Source organism: Protopterus annectens, chromosome 2.part1, assembly GCF_019279795.1.
Source record: "Protopterus annectens isolate FY-2018-M chromosome 2.part1, PAN1.0, whole genome shotgun sequence".
Classification (NCBI taxonomy): Eukaryota; Metazoa; Chordata; order Ceratodontiformes; family Protopteridae; genus Protopterus; species Protopterus annectens.
In genome coordinates, this window is record NC_056729.1 from 415,257,663 (window position 1) to 415,280,863 (window position 23,201).

Here is a 23,201-nt window from a genome sequence, read left to right on the forward strand (position 1 = left end):
CCATTCACCATACCCACAGCCAGGTAGACATTGACAACAGATGCATCAGATTGGCACATGGTCCACAAGTCAAATGCATCTACATATCAATCTGGTACATAAACAGGCAGGGGGCACACATTTCCCCCTCCACAGATTAGCCATGAACGGAAGGATAAATACGAAATTGGATCTGCAAGTATTCAACATGATGACAAAGAACTGGGGATGCCTGGACATCCCTCACAACTACCAACTACAGAAATTCTGCACAAGGACTTATCACAAGCAAGCATGGAAAGTGGATGCTCTATCTTTCAGCAGGCATTACCTCAAATTCCTCACTTATTGACCCAACAAGACAGTCAGATGCACAAGGCATTGACTCGCTTTGTTCGAATATTCCTCAGATTTTGAATACTTAACTGGAGATGCTGATAAAAGGCCTTCCTTTTTCATCAATTAAAATTCATGCCTCTGCCATTTCAGCTCATTACAATACAGATCCACCTACATTACTGAGGCAGTACCTCAGAGGGGCCAAAACATAAGACCTCTCAAGGAGACCCCCAGTACTGCATGGGACCTCAACGCTGATATAAAATTCTTATCCTGGAAAACAGCTCTGCTCTAAAGCAATAACCTCCGCTAGGCAGGTCTCAGAGTTACAGGCACTCCAGGGCTGTGGAACCTTTATTATTTTCCATCATGACCACAGAATAAGGGTGAGAGACTTGCATTCTTTGGACATTCACAACCAAAGCTTTCATAAGACTGAGCAACTTCTAGTGGCATATGCTGCAGGATCATCAGGGTATCTATCTAAAACAGACTATTTCAAAGTGGATAGGCCACTGCATTCGTTCTTCTATTCTGTTCAGTGAATACATTTACGAAGCACTATCCTTACCTCTCTACTAAAAAAAGGGGGGGCAGGCTTTGCCTGCAGTTCTGTCCAACCATAGCTTTGGGATTCAACCCAATTGTAATGATGCAGCAGTGAAAAACATGATGAACATAGTACAGTTGTACTACCATAAATGTTGATGTTGACATCTGGGGCAAGAATAACTGAAGAAAATGGTGTCTGCATCTCTTTTTACCCCCCTGCACTGACTGATCGGAAAGCGGCAGTGAATACACTTTCGAATCTAAATTTTTATGGTAGGTACACACTGTACCTTTTCTACTAGACTCTTCCTGGTACCCAGAGAAAGAGAGCACATGGCCCCTCGATCTATCCATTCTAAACGGCAGACAGTCAGGAAAAGCTGTTACAACACCTGACTTTTTGTACAGGACCTACTGACCTCCCTGGGGTATACTATCAATGAAAAGAAATCAAAGCTAGTCCCCACACAAACATTGTATTCCTGGGAGCAAGGCTGGACACAGCATCCCAGATGGCGAAAATCCTACAAACTCTAAGGTTCATGGCTTCCTGCATCCCGACATTCCCCTATACCAGACTGCACACAAAGGAACTACACAAATGTATTTTAAGCCTTTGGTGTCAAACTCTCAAGACCAAATTCCCAGACCCTCACCACAGACTCATCAGACTATGCAAAGAGATGTTAGCTGTTCAGCATGAAACAGACAACACCACAGTGATATGGCATGACCCTTTGGCACACAGCCTCAGCCATGCAACTACACCTGCTAGCAGAATTCCTGCCAGGCTGTCTAAACTCTCTGGCAGACAAATTAAAACTGAGGGCAATCCTGATTGCCCCCGACTGGCCATGCCAGCACTGGTACCCACTGCTTTGCAACATGTCACCCCTGCCACCATGGCACTTACCTCAAATCAAAGCACTCCTGACCCAGGGGAATGGAGAATTCATGCATCCCCAATTCCAGACCCCTCACCCTGGCAGCCTGGCTTATTCCCTGACTACCCTTCAAGTTACCAGCCTAAGCAAGCGAGTCCTAGATATTATACGTGAGGCCAGATGCCCCAGCACTAGGAAATCCTTTGCTGACAAGTGGAAAAGGTTTTGCACCTGGGTCCAGGCTAAGGGAGCGGGAACGGCACAGCCCTCCCTACCTCTCATCCTGGATTACCTGGCAGACCTACTACACAGGGGTCTATCCTTCTCTTCTATTAAAATTCATGCCTCTGCTCATTACAGCACAAAGCCTCCTCTCTTCTCACACCCTCTCATCAAACAGTTCCTAAGAGGGCGGTAATAACTTAAGGCCACCCAGAAGAGCTCCTAACCCAGCTTGGGACCTTAACTTTGTGTTGGAAAAGCTCACCCTACCCCCCTTTGGACCTGCAGCTTCAGCAGAGTTAAAATTTTTCTCTTAGAAAACAGCCTTGCTTCTGGCCATCACTTCAGCTAGAAGAGTATCAGAGCAACAAACACTCATGGTTGTAGAGCCCTTCATCATTTTCCATGCTTACAGAGTCTCACTCAGGACTAACCCATCTTTCATGCCTAAACTGGTGTCCAGTGTGGCTCTCATCCAATCCATACATTTGCCCACCTTTTTCCCTACCCCACAAAACAAAGGGAAAAAGATTTTGCACTCTATAGAAGTGCACATACAGCTCAGATTCTATCTGGACAGGACTAAATCATTCATAAAAACTGATCAATTGCTAGTCCTCTTCGCAACAGAAGCATAGGGCAAGGCCATATCCAAACAGTCTCCAAATGGATAGCACACTGCATCCATTTCTGCTACAGACAGCACGGGAATCCACCCCCAAAGGGGGTCAGGACACATTCCACCAGAGGAATCTCCACCCCTGCAGCCTTTCTCAGAGGGGTCCCCACCAGGGACATCCTGGAGGCTGCAACATGGACATCTGTTCATACCTTCACCAAGCATTACCACCTGCCTATCATCTCCAAATCCAGGGCAGGCTTTGCCACCGCAGTCTTGCAGGGTATCCTAGCCAGCCCTGCAGTCTTCTTGACTGCCTCCTCCCTTTTCTTCAGCTTTGGGAATCAACCTAAATGTGATGACTGCAACAGTGAAACACCAAGAACGTAGTACAGTTGTGTACCCTTACCATAAATGTAGATGTTCAAGTGTATTCACTGTTGCAGTCCTGGTTTCCCTCCCTCCATCCCCCTTCTCTCTCTCCTTACAGGGATTTTTTGGTATTTACTTTCTAATGGTGGTGTTCTTCCACCATAATCTAGCTCCCTATTTGGAGGGCTCCTGACAGGGCAAAAAAAACTGATGTAATGGCGTCTGCTGCCTGTTTTTATACCACTGATGGCCTGCCGTCAGTCCTGCAGCGACAGCAACCAACGCAGAAATACTAAGCCTCTGATATTCGGGCTGAATGAGGGCTACCCCCGGCAGGATAACCCAAATGTGATGACTGCTACATTTATGGTAAGTGTGCGCAACTGTATTTTTCTAATTGGATCTCAAATTCCATTTCCATTGGTTATTCATGCCATGGCAAATCTTGTCTTCACTTGTTAAAGCACACTCCACCAGAAGAATGTCCACTCTTGGTGACACCTTCAAACATTGACTGCAGAAACATCCTGGAAGCAGTCCACCTGGTCCTTTGTACACATCTTCACAAAACACTATAGGGTAAGCTCTTTCTCTACACTAAAGCCTTCCAGTGCCAGGTCTGTACTACTTGGATTGGTAGACAGCAATCCTGCGTCTGGTTCATCCACCCTATCCATCTTTTCAGCTTTGGAAATCACCCATCAATATTGGAATACTGCAACAGTGATTTCAGGAGGGACACAATGCAGCTGTGCAAGAACTTAGTATAACTGTAGATGTCCTAATGATTATTGCTGCAGTATTGCATGCCTTCCTCCTTCCTTCCTTTCCTGTGCTTATCTCTGTACCTTGTGGACTTGGGCTGGGGGAGGGGGTTGCTTCTCCCCTCCTTTGAGCTGACCTTGTTTTTTTTCTTTGCTTTATTCACTCAGGTTTCCCAATGATGTCCTGTCTTAGTCTGAGGATGTTGCACTATGTCTGTGTACCGCTACACCAGTGGGCTAATGTCATGTGCTGGATATATGAGCACACATGAAAGGTTTTGGCTTTGGTACTCATGACAGACATCAGGTTACCTCGGCAAGATCAATCCATAAGTGTTGAATTATTGCAACAGTGATCAGTAGGACATCCCCTTTTGTGGTAAGTTCTTACACAACTGTACTTTCTTGGTAGCTTTCTGTGAAAAATCTTTTAAGATGTTGTCTTGCTTTGTGGCGAAGTCTATCAAAATTTGTGCATTAGACAGTTTTTTACTGTTTAAGGAAAAAAAGTGAAAGCTAATGTGCTTGCTTTAGGGGTGATGTATAGTATAGTTTACTGTTTCCAAACTCTTGTTGCTTCATGTCTTGCCAGGCATTTCAGGATTGCAGATTCCTGATAAGATCAACTTTAGAAAATATCTTGCACTTAGGAAAATGTGCCTGCAAAAGGCGTAGTTCTTTGAAGGACATTTTTTAGTTGGGACACAATGTCCATGCTTTCAAAATTTGTAAGGAGTTTAGATCCAAGACTTTTTGTAGAAGACATACTGGCATCCAGACCTCCTTGAGTAAAATGTGTATTGACACATACGTGACAGAGTCTACCATATTATCAGATGGTGGCAACCTAGACAACTTTCTTAAAAGAAGCATAAGAAGTCCAGGTATCCCAGGGACTCGGTCAGCTACACTAGGGATTCTAGCTCCGAGGATTTCTGTTCCACAGAAGTGCTTGACCATCCCTTGTCTTGAAATCTACCTTGGCTGAGACCTCTGGCACAGCTCCTTTGAAGGCTGCCACTTTAACAATTAATACATCCTGCCAAACAAAACAGCTTTGCAATTTTATGGTGAGACATTTACCATTGAGTATTGCTTACTCATTAATCAAGGAGGTAGTTGTTTACCTTTGCAGATTGCAGAGAAGGACATCAGCACTCCTACTTGGAAGATGCTTTTCTGGAACACTTCCCCCATCCACTTGGGTTGCTAGGACACTGATGACTGCTCACAGACCTAAAATGCACGCTGAGGTCCAGATCTTTGCCAAGCAGAGGCTGACCCTTGTTGGGTCTCCATCTCCTAGTCCAGCCCCACTTACTTCTCAAGATTGTAATAAACTGGCTCATTTTTTTTCAGTTTCTGTCGAGCTTTTCTTCCTGACCCAGATAAACCTTTTGCATCTGGAATCGGGCCCTTCAGGAGAAGGAGGGGAGACCCCTTGATTTGAGAGACATTGGCTCTTCATTGTCTAAAGACAAAGGAGTGAATCTGGATTGTACTTTTGATGTTTTCATATATTGCTATTTTTATCTGGTTAGGGTAAAGACTTTGTCCAAACTTACAACTGTTCATCTTGTTTAGGCTGGAATTGAATCACTTGTTAAAAGCTTTTAGAGTACATGGGCCATTCGAGTAATGTTTTGTCATCAGGAGACTCTCTGGACTTTTCCTAGTATGGTTAGGGGTGGTTGGGTTATACGGTATAGAAATGTTTGCTTTAGGAACTACCCATTGAAAATACTTCCATTAATTTTTATTTTTTATTTTATTTTACATTTGTTAACCGGGGATGTCTGACTGAGCCGAAAAGGCCCTTTTTCAGCAGAGGCCCGGGGAGAAAACTCCACATAGAAAAATTACAGATACATTTAGAGGTTATAAGTACACACACAAATTGCAAAAGACATGTTTTTACAGTGGTATGCAGCACATCAGCAGTTACAGTAGAGAGAACAAACAAAAAATATTTAAAAATAAAGGTACTTAATATATTTGTGGTGTACAGCTGAAATTTGGAACATAGGTGGAATACATATAGTACACAGATACAGTACATACATTGTAGATTAGCCAGTGTTTGTGAGAATAGTTTTCAATCTTAATCAAGTACTCTAGGTTTAGTATGTGTACCTTATCTGCTTTCACTAGACTGGGGTAGCAGTCATGGCACTGCCGACTTTGCTTGAAATGTTGCCTGATGAGGTCTTTAAAGGAGGCTTTGGATGATGTGTTTTGAATGCTAGTGGGGACAGAGTTCCATTTTTTAGCCACTGAACTACTATATAGTGCATCTCCAAAGCTATTGTAGCTGTTGGTGATTTCTAGTAGTAGCTTGCTTGATGATCTAAGAGGCCTTTTGGCTGAGTGATGATGTACTAGGTGTTTGAGGGCAGGACACTTATTGGGGAGGTAATAGAAAAAATGACAAAGACAGAGCTTATTGTAGGTTAGGTTGGGCAGTTCAAGCCAGTGGAGCTGTCTCAAAGCAGTACAGTGATGAGTTCTATATGAGCAATTTGCAGCAAAGTGGGCAATTCTGTTATAGCAGGATTCCATTTTGCTTAGTTCAGTTTTGTTGAAATTAGTCAGAATGGGAGATGCATAGAGTAGGGTGGATAGAAGTTGGGAGCGAGCATGATCTTGTGTTGTTGGTAAGAAATGGTTTGGTATGGTAGAGTGATCCAAGTTTGGCATGTACTTTTTTAATAGTTAAGTTGAGATGACTATCAAATTTTAGGTGGGAGTCTATGTTTTTTCCCAGTAGCTTAGCCTGTGCCACTGGAGCGATTGTAGTAGCATTTGTGGAGTAGATAGTGAATTGACTGTTATCAGTGTTTTTGTTAGAACCGTTTATAATCATAAGCTGAGTTTCCTTTGGATTGAGGATAAGTTGGGCTTTGGTTAGGTAGTTTTCAACATCAGAGAATGCTAGTTGAGTCCTTTGCAGGAGGGTGGGAATGTTTTTGTGCAGCACAGATTAAGGTAATGTAATCTGCATACTGAATGATAGATGCATGCTGTGTGAAGGTATGGAGGTCCTTTGTGAAGATTGTTAATAGTAGTGGTCCTAAGATAGAACCCTGTGGGACTCCTATAGTTATGGGCAGCTGAGGAGAGAGAGAATTTTCCCATTTCACAGCTTGGTACCTGTCAGTTAAGTAGCTTTGGAACCAGGTAAGAGTGGAATTTGATAGGTGATACTGGTTTAGTTTGTTTGGCAGGATTTGGTGCGAGACTGTGTCAAATGCTTTGGACATATCCAAAAAAGAGTTGACACCTGCAGGCCTTCATTTTTGAGACTGTTTACTGTGTCTGTGAAGCAGAGGAAGGCTGTAGTGGTACTATTGGCAGGTCTGAAACCATACTGAGTACGTGACAGGATGTTGCTGTCTAGGAGATATTTTAGCATCTGGGTATGGATGCATTTTTCTAGGATTTTGGCCATGGGGGAGAGTACAGCAATGGGTCTGTAGTTATTAAGTTCAGTGGAGGTCCCACCTTTATGTATGGGTGTAACATAGGATATTGTCCACAGTTTGGGCAGATAGTTTTCAACAATTGATCTGTTTATGAGAGTGGAGATTGGGATAGCAATGGCATCTGCTGTGAGTTTCAAGAAATAGCTGGGGAGTAGGTCGGCTGCTGTTGAGGAGGTTTTTAGTTTGGAGAGCATGCTTTTGATTGAAGTGGTGGAAACTGTTTTGAGGGTAAAGCTTGTATTAGTGTTATTTGTGTTGGGGGGGGGGGGGCTAATGAGGAAGGAACTGTCCTGTGATACTAAGGATAGAATTGAGTTCACAAAGTGAGAGATGAATTGTGTTTCGATGGAAACTTTAGTGTCAGGGGTGGTTGGTTTGGGGGTAGCCTTTTGGGTGAGTTTTAGTAGCTGGTTTACATTTTTCCAAAATTTTGGGGGGTTGTGTTGGTATTTAGTTTGTAATGTCAGTAAAGTAGGATTTTTTGTCCAGCCTAATGCATTTTTTTGCACGGTTGTGCAGTTCTTGGTACTTAGTTAGGCTTTGTGTTTCTCTCTTTTTTTTTATAGTAAAGCCAGGCAGCATCTCTGGACTTGAGGATTTGTTTGGTTTCTTTACTGAGCCAGGGGTTTGTAGAGGTTCTAACCTTGATTTTGCGCAATGGAGCGACAGTGTCTAGGTTGTTGAAATATGCTACAGCCTGGTCAAGTGGGAGGGTTTTTAAAGGGGTCCAGTCACAGTTACAGAGTAAAGTATTGAGGACCTCAGGAGATAATTGTTTTGTGTTTCTAGTGGATATATAGTTAGTGGTTTTGCATATGCTTGTTCTACTACATATAAAGTATATTATGTTGTGGTCACTTAAGGTGTCTGGGAGACTGCTTGCGTGGGGGTACAATGTGGGGTTGTTAGGACCCAGTCAAGGATGGATTCCTTTTTAGATTTTTTATCACATCTAGTTGGAATTTGATCTAGCTGCTGGTAGCCATGGAGATTTATTAGATTACTTGGTGGTTCTGACATGCAGGTGAACCAGTCTAGGTTGAAATCCCCCAGAATAAGGGTTTCTTGTGAGTATGTGGAAGAACACCATGATAAGAAGTCTTCAAGGCTAGCAGGTGTTTTACTAGGTGGAATATAGATCACAATTGTGGTTATGACCTTTTTAGGGTGAAGTTGAAGTTGAGAGGTAAGTATGTCCCAATTATTGGGGGAGGGGTAGGAGTTTGGTAATTGACGTACAATTAAGTTTTACTTGTACAGTAAGGCAGTTCCACCCCCTTTATGAAGTGGTCTGTCTTGTCTAATGATATTGTAGCCGGTAGGGAGAACTTCTGAGTTAGCTATGTTTTTATTTAGCCAGGTTTCTGTGTTGGACAGGGTGGATTTGGGCCTGGGTTGGGGTGGATGTCCCCACTTATGGTGAGCCTGGTGTTAAAATAGTGATACAGATGTTGGAGTTTGGTGAGGAGTGTGAGAAAGTATTGTGTTTTTTTTTGAGTAGGAATGAGAGCATATATGTTTAGTTGTGAATTGGTACGTTATGTAGTCCTTGAACAATTGTAGACCGATATTATAATGTGTGATGTCTGTATATGAGAGTGCATAATGTAGTGTTGTGCTACCAAGTTTAGGGATATTGCTAGAGTGATATAGAGTGATAACTTGTGCTGTTATAAAGAATTATGAGAAGACAAACTAGACTTAGTTGTGTGATAGTCATGGTTATAAAGTTTAAGATGGTACTAGGTTAGGGTCTGAATAGGAATTATAGGGTTGCACTATATGTGGATGGGTAAGTAGTGTGGGTGATGTAAAAAATGCCTAATGGGAATAAGAGTGATTTGGAATATTTTTTGTGGAGCAAGTTGGTGTGGCATAATGTGATCTGACTTGAGGAGCTGTGATTGGTGGAAGTGATGTGACGGTGAGCTGTGGGTGTGGCTGTGATTACTATAAATGTAGAGGTAGTGGGGGCGGGAGGAAATACGGGGCAGGGCAGGGGAGCGGAGAGAGCCCGAGCGTTAGCAAGGGCGAACAGAGCGGGGCAGAGCCCACCAAGACAAGTGTAAAAAGTAAGGGTCTACTACTACTAGAAGTCTCTCATGAAGGTCTTTTGTATTTGGTGAGTTTTCACAGCAGCATTAGAGTGATTGCTCTCAATGGCTAAAAATAACATGATTTTCACCATTTTCAGCTCTCCTTTATGAAATTTTATATGAAAAAGTGTTTGGAAGAGATATCAGTACATTAATGGAGGACTTGACAGCTAGTAGTGGGATAACCAATGGAGGCCTGGAAGAAAACCCCAGCGTTAGTGGCGACTCTGGTTCTGATTCAGATGATGATGTGGAAGGGTAAGTAACAAAACTGGCTTATTATGGGAAAACGTTTTAGGTTCATTGGCCCCTGATTACTTTTACATTCTTCTAATATATTATCTTATTATAAAAGATTAGAAAATTTATGCCATGAGTTCATGCATGTCACAGATACAGTTTAAAAGTTTAGTATTTACATGGGCATATGGGCGTTTGCTTATCTTTTTAGTGAGTTTTCTTGCCAGTATATTTACTTTATTCCAGTAACTGTTCTGCCATAGACCCAAACATGACAGCTGAACATTTAGCATCAAATTGCTTCCTAGAATGCCATGCAGTGCGATAAACTAGTGATGTACTTGCTTCAAGGCAAATTCTTAGAAATTATTTGTAAGGCAACAGGAGTTTTTCTGCTGGCTGGTGTGTATGAATACCATTCACATTTGTTAGAACAGTGCATTAGAAAATGTATTGAGTAGATCTTAAGAATGCAGTTCTTGTTTGTAAAACAGCGATGATAAAATGTGCAGTAAATTGAATTTTATTTTAGTGCATCTTTTAATATTGGGAAGAGCAAAAACTAAAGTAATCAAAATTAAGTTCTAGGATGCTTATAGTAGTAGTTGGAAAGCAACAGCCTGTTGCCATGATAATTGCACTGACACTTGAGTTGTAGGAAGTGTTGATAAGCTCTGATAGAAAACAAAATTGTAGCCTTTCTGTAAACAATTTTTCTTCCATAGTCAAATTTACTTTAAGAACTTTAGGTAAGGTAAGTAAAGTTACTACTAAATGGCATTGGCTTTAAAACATTGTGATATGTGTATAGTACTTTAAAGTTTTGTTTAGTAGTTTTGCTTCTACATCATATTAGGTTCATAGGTTGGTACTAGGCTATCGGCCCTAGGGGCCTATACAAGCCTAGCCATAACAATTCCCTGACTATTTCTTCCCATGCCAAAGAGGCGCTCTGCTTGACATGTATGGGCAGTCTGTTCCAGAGTCTGGGGAGTCTCTAGGTCAGGAACCTATCCCTCCAGCTGTTTTGTTTATTGTAATGACAAGATTTAGATCCCTGGAGCGTGTGGCTCTGAGGGATTGGGATTTCTTTAAGTGTAGCATGTCCAACAGCTCTGGGTTTGACATGGCCTTGTATGTTAAGCAGAGATCGCCTCGGAGTAGACAATATGCAACAGAGTATCGCTTGAGTTTAAGGCGGTCAGCATAGGGCATCTGCTTTAGGCCTGTGATTCTTTTAGTGAGGTATTTCTGCGGCCTTTCCAGTTGTTGCAGATGTCTTGAGAGGTACATACCAAATTGGGCATTGTGTTCTGTAATGGGTCTAATGAGGGATGAGTACAGTGGGACAATGACCTCCTTTTGTCTGGATGAAAAGCCCTTAGTGATGAGGTGTGCCACATAGAAGGAGTTCCTGGCTGTTGTGACGATGTGGTTATTGAAGGTGAGACCACTGTCCACCTGTGTCCCTAAGTCTCTTATCACACTTTCTGTGTTTAGTGTACTGCCACCTATGTGATAATTCACAGGTACATGTTTTTTCCCCAAATGGTGATCACTATACATTTCTTGGCATTGAGCTTGAGCCCATGGAGCTGGCACCAAGCATCTGTTTCTGTAAGGCCCTTTTGTAGAGTATCCACATCATTTGGGGATTCAATAATGGCTCCCAGTTTGCAGTCATTTGCGAAGTTTGTTAGCCAGAGTCCCTTAGTGTTGGCCTGTACTTCAGAGAAGTTAATGCCAAAGAAGAGAGGTCCCAGGACTGAACCCTGAGGTACTCCACTTGTCTGGAGATGGATTTGGAGTCAGCTACTTTTACAGTGTGGGTTCTGTCAGTAAGCCAGTTGGCAACCCATCAAGTGACGTAAGAATTAATGCCAAGCTTAGTAAGTTTATCTATGATTCCAGAGTGGGGGATGGTGTCAAAGGCCTTGGTGAGGTCCAGATAGGCTGTGTGGACTGCCTTACACTCATCCACGGCTCTGGAGACTGATTCGAAGAAGTCAGTAAGGTTCAAGAGACAAGATCGGCCCTTCACAAACCCAAACTGGGTGCGGTCCAGTGTTTTAAGGTTGCCAATGTCTTTGTTTATAAGTTCCATGATAATACGTTCCATGGCCTTGCAGATCAGGCTCGTCAGACTGATGGGGCGGTAGTTCCCAGGATCCAAGGTGGATCCTCCCTTGTGGAGTGGGATAACTGTAGATGTGCGCCACTCGGTGGGCACGAAGCCTGAGGTGAGAGTATGATTAACATGACACTTAGGTGAGGTGCCAGTTCATTTTGTAGTTCATGTAGCGCACAGCCCGGGATGTCATCTGGTCCCATGGATGCTGTATTCTTAGCTTTGGAGAGTGTGTTTTTTTACCTGTGTGGCCATTATTACTGGAATTTGGCAATCTTCCAGTATTGAGATGGGCCATTTAGGGGGTGAGAGGGGTGTGAAGTTGGCACTGAATCGATCTGCCAGGATATTGGCAATATCCTTGGGATCAGTATATTTAATGCCATTCTGTTGTAGCTCAGAGCAGATATGAGCATTGCCATTTAGATTCTTGACATAGTTATAGAATGCCTTGTGGTTGTCTTTGGAATCTTTGGCAATTTTATTTTTGTAACTAGCTTTGGAGGATTTTATGAGGGATCTTAGCTTCTTACTGAGGCTGGTAAGGGAGTTTTTTGCATCCTGGGATTTTCCTCTTTTCTGCAACAGTTTTTTCGTTTTGTTGTAAAGTTTGTTTATGGCAGGGGACCACCAGATTGGCTTCCTTTTTTTGGATGAGAGCATCTTGGTTCTATTTGGGATGGCACGATTCATGCATGAGTGGATGTGCTCATACAGTGCCTTAGTGTAGGACTCAGCAGTCGAACTTTCAGTTCCCATCTGCATGGGTGTCATGAAGTTTGTAACTTCTGACTTGAGTAGCATGACGTTGGCCTTGGAGAAGTTTTTTATGGAGGTTTCCTTACTTGCGGGGTGGGATGTGGATGTTAAGGGTGATTAGCTTATGGTCTGACCTGACCAACGAGGGGGTGACCATAGGTGTGGAGCATCGATTTCCCATGTTGGTAATGACTAGGTCTAGGGTATTGGAGCCCCTGGTGGGACTATGGCTTGGTTGATCCAGGGCATTGGAATTTATAAATTCCAAGAACCCGGTGGGCAAAGGTGTTGGTGCATGAGTAGTTTTGTAGATGGTTTTGTTTAGTAGTTTTGCTTCTACATCATATTAGATGGAAGTATCTAACTTGTACACCTGACATTGAACTTTAAGCATATACAATTCAGATGAAAATTGGTGATTTGTTGTATGAATAGGCAGTCTGCTTATGCAGTAATAAGTAAGGAAGCTGCTGATTCCTGTATTTTTCTTTGTTTGAATTTCTGCAGGAGTGAAGCTACAGGAACTGATGACAACAGTGGCTATAGGTCTCCATCTTTTCATCAAAACCCAAAGGTATATTTAATTCAGCAGTAAGTTGCTTGTGTTTTTTTTTTTTTTTTTCTAAATCTGGGAAGCACTAAGTACTGTGAGCACTGGATTGTGTTGCGATTATGTTAATAATCTGTTTATGGAGACTGTTACTAATCCATTCCGGTCTTCAGTATGGTGATGTTGTGCATTGCATTGATGTGTGCCTGAGCATTGTTTTTTTTCTCTTTTGAATGTTTTACTATTTTATTTTCTACTGGAGCTGGAAGAGCTGGGGAGGATATTGGGGAGACTGGTGTTGGGAGTGAGCAGCATATCTGGTAGCATAAGGGTTATTACGTGAGACTGCACTGCCCAGAGCCAGGATGACACTTGAATGGGAGGGCATAATAGCTGTCCATTCACTAGCACATAGGGGAATTCACAGCTGCCATAGAAAAGGGGTTAGGTTAGGTATGGAAGGGGGACTTCAGGCAGACTGAGTTGCTCCCTAACTCCTGATTGTCATCACTGGGACATGCAATGATGATGTTCCTGCCTCACATAAGAAATGAAGGGGCTGTAGGGTTCTTGCCCTGCCTCTGGAGTGACTGAACCTGGCTCCAGCCCTACATGGAAGAATGAATGGGCCAGCTGGGGCATGTACAGGAGCCATTTCATTGTCAGGGTTATACATATGGAAACAATAGAAGTATTTCTTTGCTTTTGGATATGAACTGGTCACCTCCAACTCCAGACACCCCTTTTTTTGTCTTAACCATGGCCTCCACAGTATTTTTCAAGTTGATGTCTGCTGTTCCTGCTTACCTTGGGTTATAGGGTCTATGTTCTTTCCCTTCTTGACAATTGGCTTCTAGCAATAGATTCCTGGGACTGGCCAGTGCAGCAGAGTGGTGTATATGTTTAACCCTTCTAATCTTTGGAGATTGCAGTGAATGTCAAGAAGTTCCAGTTGACCTCTTCCCAGTTACCAACGTTTGTAGGTTGTTCTCTAGATAATGGAATTTGTTAGACCTTTAGCCAGGAATTGTTCCAAATTACTGGGTACCATGATGGTAGGTATTGAAATTGTCTCTTACATAGAAAACAACATGAAGGGTATACCAGGTTGACCGTGGCACATGTAATGGATGTTTTGCAGGCAACAATCAGAATTTCTTAAGTGTGTGGGGAAGTGTTTTATGTCAGAGAACAGTCGAAAAACACTGATTCTATTAAGTCTGCTTTGAAAACCATGTCTTCAAGTCGTTTACCAATAGTAATTTTAAATTTATCGAAATCTTTTATTTACTGACATGAGGAGAGAGTTTGTTTCACAGGACTGGTATCCTAACAGTTATAAAAGTTTGCCTCATCCGCATCCTACATTATTTTTTGTATATAACTTAAGATCACTATAATAGAGTGGATAAGCCACTATTTTTCATTGTTTTAATAGGACTTGAAGGAAGGAGTCATTAAATACCTTAAATGCCAGAATATGAGTACCCCTTAAATAATGGTAATACAAAATATACAAATTTAAAATGTTGCATCCTTCATATCACAATTTCTCAGGCCGTAATATTTTTTAGTAAATTTATGTTGAGCTTTCTCCATGATATTAAGTTGACCCTTAACAAGAGTACAAAAAGTCATTGTTATACTTGAGTAAAGGTCTACTGTAAGATTTATATAGAGCTGTTAACCTGTGTCCTGGATGGTAAGACTTTATAATATGATTTGTAAATGTTTTATGGTTTGATTATAGTATTGATGTGCCTCCCAAATGTGAAATTGTTTCTAAGTAGGTAGGACCCCAAGGTCTTTTGAAAAAATATTTTACACCTTAGCTAAAGACAACATAGTGTTGTTAAACATTGGCTTTCCAAAATATACAACATACTATTTGTCAGGACTAAAAATGATGCCATTTGATTTGACCCATAAGAAAATGTAGTTTGTATAATTGATGATGATAATTCCATCATTTAGATTAGATGTTAAGAAACTTGTTTTTGATGTCCTGCTCTTATTTACTGAGTCAACAAGATCTGTATTATTTGAGCAGGACTAAGGATTTTAGGCAGTCTCAGCAGTTGTTTGTTTCTTTTGCTTTTGAGAGTTCAGGGGCAAGCCTGGTCAAAACAAAACTATTTCTAGGTGGATTGGGTTTTGCATTACATTTTGTTATTCATCATGGCAAGGGGGAGATTCCAGCTGGGATTAGCCATTCCACCTACTGCCACTTATGATAGATTGCTTGAAAAACAATATTGAACAACACAGATCCCCAAACTGATCTCAGTGGAATGCCCGTATAAACTGGAAGAGAACAAGGCTGATCACCTTGAACAATCTGTCAGCCAGTTCTTAAGCCACCTTATACTAATGTCTTTCTTTGTAGCTTTTAAGATGGTCAAAGTTGCTAAGGAATCAAAAGGTTTTGTCATCGCTAAATAAATTATACCAGAAGAAAGACATTCATCACATGTTTATGATAACTCATCATGTAATTCAGTAAGATTGGTTAAGGTAGATTTGACTAACAAAAAGTTGTTGAAAAATATCTTAGGCTTATAACGCAGTGTTAATGTTAATAAGATCAATAATACAACATTCAAAATGCTTCTAGATCAGTATTTTTTTATTTCTGATCTGAACCCTTTGTAATATATTGGATTCTCATTTGATGTGTTCCATGAACAGTGAACCATTTAACTGTTCAATAATGTATTAAGTATAGGTTTTTATAATGTTATAATAATCTCTCATTCTTCTGGTCCCATATATGTCTTTTTTTAAACAAAGTGAACCATCGTTTATGTTTGTACTAATTATAAAAGTACAAGAAATATCTGAAGAAATATGATACTAATGAGAGCAATCAAGGTGTACATGATCACGGGTAATACAAAAGTAGTGATAAATTCATTATCAATTAAAAAAAGATTAATTTTGCACTAACTAGAAGTGAAGCAAAAATGTGCTGATGTTTAATATTTCTATTGACGTTAATTTATCTTGTAGATTATTTTGCTGTCTTAGTTTCATAGTTACACATTCACTGATTATCGTGGTTTTCAAATTAGTGCTAATTTTTGTGTTGCAATTTATGGACTTTGGACAATGCATATAAATAGAAAACAATTACTTCTTGTACATTTTTATAATGTTATTGTTCATCCAGTAAGGAAATGAGAGTGAATATTTAATTTTCTGAAAGAAATTGCCTCAATGTCATTTTTAAGAACATTTTAAAAAGTTCAATACCCGAAGTATCTGTCATCTTTATTATATTCATTTGACCACTTGATACCATTTAGTAATGATTTTAAGTCAAATAATTAATCTTATATGTTTAATATGTCTGCTGTGAGATGCTGAGGCTATAATATGAAATTAAATGGAGTTGTGATCAAAGATCCCAGAGAGGGACCTGTGTAGACATTTTGTTATATGTTGTATGTTTATTGCTTTTAAATCTAACAGGTGATTACGATTACCCCTGTTGTTTTCTAAAACTAATTGCTGAACTCCATGAAATATCAGTATACTGACAGTATTTAGAATAATAGAGGATTATAATTGGGTCTCCTTTTGTAACCATATTGTTGTGTTCAAGACATGAATGCCAAGAAATTCACCTTGAGAGGTGACTCTTGGCATCCATGCCAAGAACGCATAATTTGTTATGATTGGTGAGACCTAATCATAACTCTGTGTAGTGCATGGAGTTTTATTTACTCCAATTACAAAAGAAAAAAAAAACACCAAGTGTTTTACCAGCTTTTAAAACCAGTAAAGCACAAACAATGTATAATTGGAGGAAAAAGTCAGTTCTGAGGACAGAATATCAGGCAAGATTGTCATGGTCAGTTCAGAGTGAAGGAACACTTCGAGTGAGACCAGACTGTAGTAACACTTAAGGTGTTTGTAATATTTTTTGTACACCTACAACTGGGTCTTGTGCTACTGAAGCACATTACAGTTTTATTTTTTTCCTGATTTCAAAGCGTAAGTATGGTACTGCATGCACTACATAAATTTTCTGCACTGGGAAATTCTCAGTTTGGATAGTTGAAGACCCTTTTACACACAAAATATCTTTACCAGTGTAGCTGTGTAATTAATTTAACTAAATCAGATTTTTAGCAGGAGTATTAGTACAACTTTAAAAGATGAGAATCACTGTAAGAGGGGGAGTATGCAGTTACTTCATAAATGTCCGCTATTATACATCCCAGAGTATCATCAGTGGCAGTTCATGTTGATTTAATACATTACTTTATTAGGTGCAAAACAGGCACTATAAGAGTGTATCTGCAAACATTCATATTTTTTTATATCCTGGTAGACGTATTTTCTCAGAATCCCAACACTCAGATCTGATGGTATCCTTTTCATTCTTCCTCAACACATGGGTTCAGATCTGATCCTCCAATCTGACTCTGCTGCATACTCCAGACTTTTAATCCAACTCTCGAGTTCTTGCCTCTACCCACAATGCCTTAGTCCATCTTCATTACAAATAAAAATAAAAAATAAGTTCTGCCGCTTAGATAAAGCTGGCAAATACTAAAATAAGAATGTAAAAAGAAAAAAGAAGTATTCTGGCGCCACGGCTCTCAAGACAAACTTTATTTTTGCTAGTTTCACAACTTTCACCTGTAATGCTTTTTTAGGCAAACAGTCTACACAAATAATAAAACTGCTCTAAATACATGAACCAATTTGTAAAAAGTCATATGACCAACATTCATATCATTAACTAATAAAACAAACAGAATAATACTCCTTAAAACACTGTAGTATTACAAAAAATATTAGCTTACATGTAAAACCTTAAAAATATTTATTTGTGTACACATAATTACATATACATACACATAGGTTCATAGGTGTGTACTGCGCTAATGGCCCTGGAGCCTTTACAAGTTTAGCCCATAGGATTACCCTGGCATTGTGCCACCCGACCTTAGTTCCCAGTGCCTCTGTCGAGTAGAGCCACTGGTGTGATCCCCGGGGTGAATTTTCTATTTCCCATCCACTCATCAAGATTTCACTGAGGTGCTCTGCTTGACCTGTATGGGAAGTCTATTCTATAGCATTGGCAGTCTCTGGGTTATGAGCCTGTCCCTCCAGCATGTTCTGTTGATTGCGGTAATGAGGTTGAGGTCTCTGGGGTGTGTGGTGCGTAGGGATTGGGATTTCTTTAGATGTAGCATTTCTAACACAGCTGGTTCAGACATGGCTTTGTAAGTCAAGCAGAGATCGCCTCTAAGTAGGCGATATGAGACAGAGAATAGTTTGAGTTTTTTGAGTCTGTCCATTATATACATGTGTATATAAACTATTTTACTTTATTATGTATATTCTTAAGCACTGGTTTTATAGTGAAACTTTCATTTAAACCTAGTGGTAATTGTGCTTTGAACCTAAGGATCCACTTATTCTCAGCCATTTCTGTATAATTTTTAAAATCACCTCCCCTAATGCTTTCTGTTAAAGTCTGTAATATCAGAAGTTTAAACTGATGTGAACTGCTGGTACTTCTAATATGTTTATATAATGCATTTGTGTCAGCTTGTCGATGTATAATTGATACATGATCACAAATTTGATCTTTTAATCTTCTGTTGGTTTTGCCAGTATAAAAAGTTTTATAGGACTGACAAATTGACATATAAGTATTTGCTTTATTAAATGTTCCATAACAGTGTAATTCAAACAGTACTTGCTTAATAGGATGAGTAATAACTTTATCAGTGTAAATGTACTTACAAAATTCACAATTATAACATTTATAAGTAGCTTTCTTAGATGTATTATTTTTAATAAAATATTTATTGTTCTTTGTAACATAAATATTTTTAATGTATTAGATCTTCTGTAACCAAAGGAGAGGTGATTAGTGGTTATATCTTTAAATTTTGGAATAAAACTTAACATGTGCCAATATTTGTTAATCCTTTGTATGTGTCTAGTGTGTTGATCATAAGTAAAAATGCACCTAAAACTTTCCTTATTTTGTGTAACCATATTAGGACTATCAGGCCTAGATGTATGATGCTCTGAAAAAAAAAATAGGTTTAACTGCTGTTTGACTATTGGAGTAAATGTCTTCAGCTGTTGCTATCCATTCCTGTGTTATATACCCTCTTTCTATAACATCATTAGTAATAAGTTTAAATTGCTTGTTCATATTTTCCTTGTTTGTATTCAGTCTTGCTACTGTGGTCATCTGATTCCTAACGATATTTTTAAAAATGTGGGGGTGCATACTATTTTTATACAAATATGTATTTTTCTTAACCAATTTTCTAAATAATGTTGTTTGTATCCTTCTTATAGTGTCCTTATACAAATGAATATCTAAAAATTCAGTCTGTATAAAATGTATTACATGTTTAAACACTAAAAAAATCAGTTGTTGAATGTAAATCCAAAAAATTACCAAAAATAGACAAAGGACCTCTCCATATTAAAAATCATGTACAAAATGTCTGTAAAATAAAATATTAACATAAGGATAAACTGACCCCAGGCAAAATATATTCAAATTCCCACATATTCATAACCAGACTAGTGTAACTGTTCGACTTGGGTGTACCCATGGCAGCACCCTTAAACTGTCTATGCTTTGATGGAACAAGAAAAACATTATTAGTTAAAACTAATTCATCAAGTGCACAAATCACATTAATCTCAATAGTTGAGTGTACTGCATATTTAATTAAAACCTCACGTAAAAATTCTAAACCTGCATTATTGGGTATAAAAGTGAACAAAGCATTAACATCTAAAATTATGAAATAATAGTCAACAACATCATTTACGATAGCCCGTTCATATAAATTGTGGTGTACCTTTAACCGTTGTACTAGACAAATTCATTGCTGCCTTAATTTCTTTTTTTAACTGGATATAGGTTCAGTGATCCAACCCCGTGAGGATACTATAGGTCTTAAAGGTAGTAAAGTCAAAGACTTATGGATTTCGGAAATTCCATATAGAACTGGAATTTTAGGAGTTGGTACATAAAAATATTCCAATAATTTGAGGTTACTTTCACCATTAATGTACATCTCGTAAACTAAACTGTTCACATTCATTACTTATCCACTTGTTTCCTGTCTATAAGTAGATATTTATCAGTGCGAAGCAATTTGTACATTTTAGAAGCATAATATATACGGTATGTAAAACAACTACCCCCCCCCTTTTTATCTGCCACCTTTATTACAATATCCAAATTTACTGACAATGTTTTCAAAGCAGTTCTTTCTTCTGGGGTTAAGTTATAAAAAACTACCTGTATTTGTATCCATAAAGTCATAAATATCGTTCTCCACAGCTTTTTCAAAAGCTGTAACGAGTGGATTACAAATCGGTATAAATGCGCTATTTCTTTTGAAGATATTGTCATTGTTCACATAGATGAAATTTGTACCATATAACAGTTTCAAATTTATGTGCCTTATAAACAGTTTAAATTCAGTAAGAACATTAGATACATAATTAAAATTGGATGGAACAAAGGTTAAGCCTTTATTCAACAAAGATATCTCATGTTTAGTTAACGCATGCCTTGGGAGGGTAAAAATTGTATTACTTATTTCTTTGACTTTGAGTTTGCATCCTGTGTCTACATTTCTTTTTCTGCTTTGTCTCTAAATCCTGCTGCTGTTCCGTTTCTCACTCAGTAAAGGGGACAGTTTACTTAATTGTATAGGAAGCTCCAAAGGGTCTAACGCTGAGACCATATTTGGATCAACCAAAGTGGGTTGCTGTTGCTGATATAAAAAGTTATTAGAAGATTCTAGAGTACATGAAACATTTGGACAAAGTACTTGTTCTGTTTGCACATTCACTGCTCTCGTCATTGAGATGTCTTTATATTGCATAGAAGTTGCTATTTTAACAAGAGAAAATGTTGATTGCACCATCTGAACACATTACTCGATTCAAGGTCACTAAAGTCTCTAGCTATCTTACGCCTTTTCAGTTGAATTAACCGATCTTCAAATAGTGATAATTTGTCCATTGTTGCAGATAGTAAAGCTGAATGAGAATTCACTTCTATATTTGCAATAAGCTCACAATAAATATTTACAGTTTCAGTCTTAAGTTGTTTCTTAATCGGCTGAAAAAACTTTCACCATCCTTGTATACTTAAGCGAGGAGCTCAAGTTAATACTGTGCCATTGTTGTAAGAGGGAGGTTTATTTATCCCTATAATTAGGCATCTTCAGGACACGTAAACCTCTCTGTATTATTTTATGCCTGATGTATACATCAGAGGATAACATTTGCCACTGGAATCTTTTAAATTAGCTATTCTATAGCTATTCTGTCACCTCTAGCTAAAATTATGGAGAAGTGTGTACACATATAGCTCATGCACTACCTCACACACAACAAGCCGTTGTCCAGCTTTCAGCATGGCTTTAAGCCACACCACAGTACTACTTCTGCCCTCCTCTCTTTTTGTAACATCATTAACCACAACCGCAATAATAACAAACTATTCTCCACACTCTTTCTAGATCTGTCCAAGGCTTTTGACATGGTTGACCACAAAATGCTTATAAGTACCTTGAAGGCCTTCTCCTTAAACAGCCATGCACTGCAATGGTTTCAATCCTACCTACAGGGCAGGCAACAGGCAGTCCTATGGCAGGATAAGCTATCATCTCGCCTACCTATCACATTAGGAGTCCCCCAGGGCTCGATACTAGGACCCCTTCTTTTCTCTGTCTTTATCAATGACCTTCATTCAGTCATCCCAGATGCTACCTGCATTCAATATGCGGATGACTCCACCTAGATTTGTTCTGACACCTCACCAGCTACTTTATTCACATTAACCCAAATTACCTTCAGTACAGTGGAAAAATGGCTCTCCAATCCACTTTTAATCCTAAACCCCAACAAAACTAAGTTGCTCCTCTTCTCCCCCACATGCAGGACCCCCCCCCCCACCAGCCTTCAACATAACTGCTAACAATGGCACTATCATCTCCCCAGAAGCCCAAACTAAACTACTGGGTGTCATAGTTGATAACCTGACGTTTGATGTGCATATCAATCAATCACTATCAAAATCATTAATAAAAAAACTTGGCTCTCTTTACAGAATCAAACCTTTCCTTACCCCACTTGCTAGAACAGCAATTGCCCGTTCCCATCTGCTATCAACTCTTCTCTATGCATCACCTCTATTCTCCATCTTAAACAAAACAGATCTTAATAAACTATCATCCTGTTATAACCATATTGCCAGATTTGCTACTGACACAGCCTACCGGACACATCACTGTCACAACCTAAATCGCCCAGAATGGCTTGAACTGCCAAGCCTACTGCAATTTAACCAGCTAATAGTGGCACATAAAGTCCTTTACCAACCAGAAAATACACCTGCACTAAAAAATATTATCCGCCCCTACACCAGCACCCATTCACTGCGATCATCCACTAGACTCCTAGTTCAAACATACAAATCCAACTACTCAGCTGGGACAATGTTTGCCAACTCTGTTGGAAAAATATGGAACAGACTCCCAGCTGACTTGACCCTAGAACCCTCACTAACTCGGTTCAAAAACAAACTCAAGAAATACTTCTAAACTCATTGGTTATGTCCTTGCACTAACCCCGACTAGTGACCTCTCTATTTCTTAGGAGCCTTACCTTCAACTACTTTTAACTTTTTTCTACCACTCCATTTCAGGAAGGGGTCAATTGTATAACTGCTGCTCAGTGTGTCTTAAACCTGAATGTAATGTTATGTATGTTTAACTTTGAAAATAATGTTATGTTTTGTAAAGTGTTTTATAATAAGTACTGTATGTGCTAAATGCTGGTATTGCTTATGACTGTAATCTTCTTGAAACTATCATTTACTAAATGTTCAATGTGTATTATTATCTTGGAGCTTTTCTCCCCGGGCCTCCGCTGAAAATGGACATGTATCCAGTCAGACTATCCCGGTCAACAAATGTAAAATAAATAAATAAATAAATTGTTGCATTTTTAGTTCAAATTCATGCAATTTAGTGGAGTAGTCTACAGTAGAATTATTTGGCATTTGAAAAGTTATCATTCATCATACCTTCCAGCAATGGATTCAAAGTAATTTCTAATACCTTATTGATGCAGGTATATTCAGATGTCGAAAAGTGCTGGTAGAAGGTAAAGGAAGGCTTTGAGATGCCAAGTTCATGGGAGAAA

The 23,201-nt window shown here is 39.4% G+C and overlaps 1 protein-coding gene across 2 annotated transcripts in view; it reads left to right on the forward strand.

Moving 5' to 3' along the window:
* The window catches only part of OTUD4 (OTU deubiquitinase 4), a 2,240,995-nt gene that overhangs the window by 921,379 nt on the left and 1,296,415 nt on the right, over nucleotides 1–23,201 (forward strand). For both annotated transcript variants that reach the window (XM_044062226.1, XM_044062227.1), the window contains 2 exons: nucleotides 9,408–9,567; nucleotides 12,944–13,010. In XM_044062226.1, coding sequence (XP_043918161.1) covers nucleotides 9,408–9,567; nucleotides 12,944–13,010 — 227 coding nt within the window. The remainder of the gene's footprint in view (nucleotides 1–9,407; nucleotides 9,568–12,943; nucleotides 13,011–23,201) is intronic.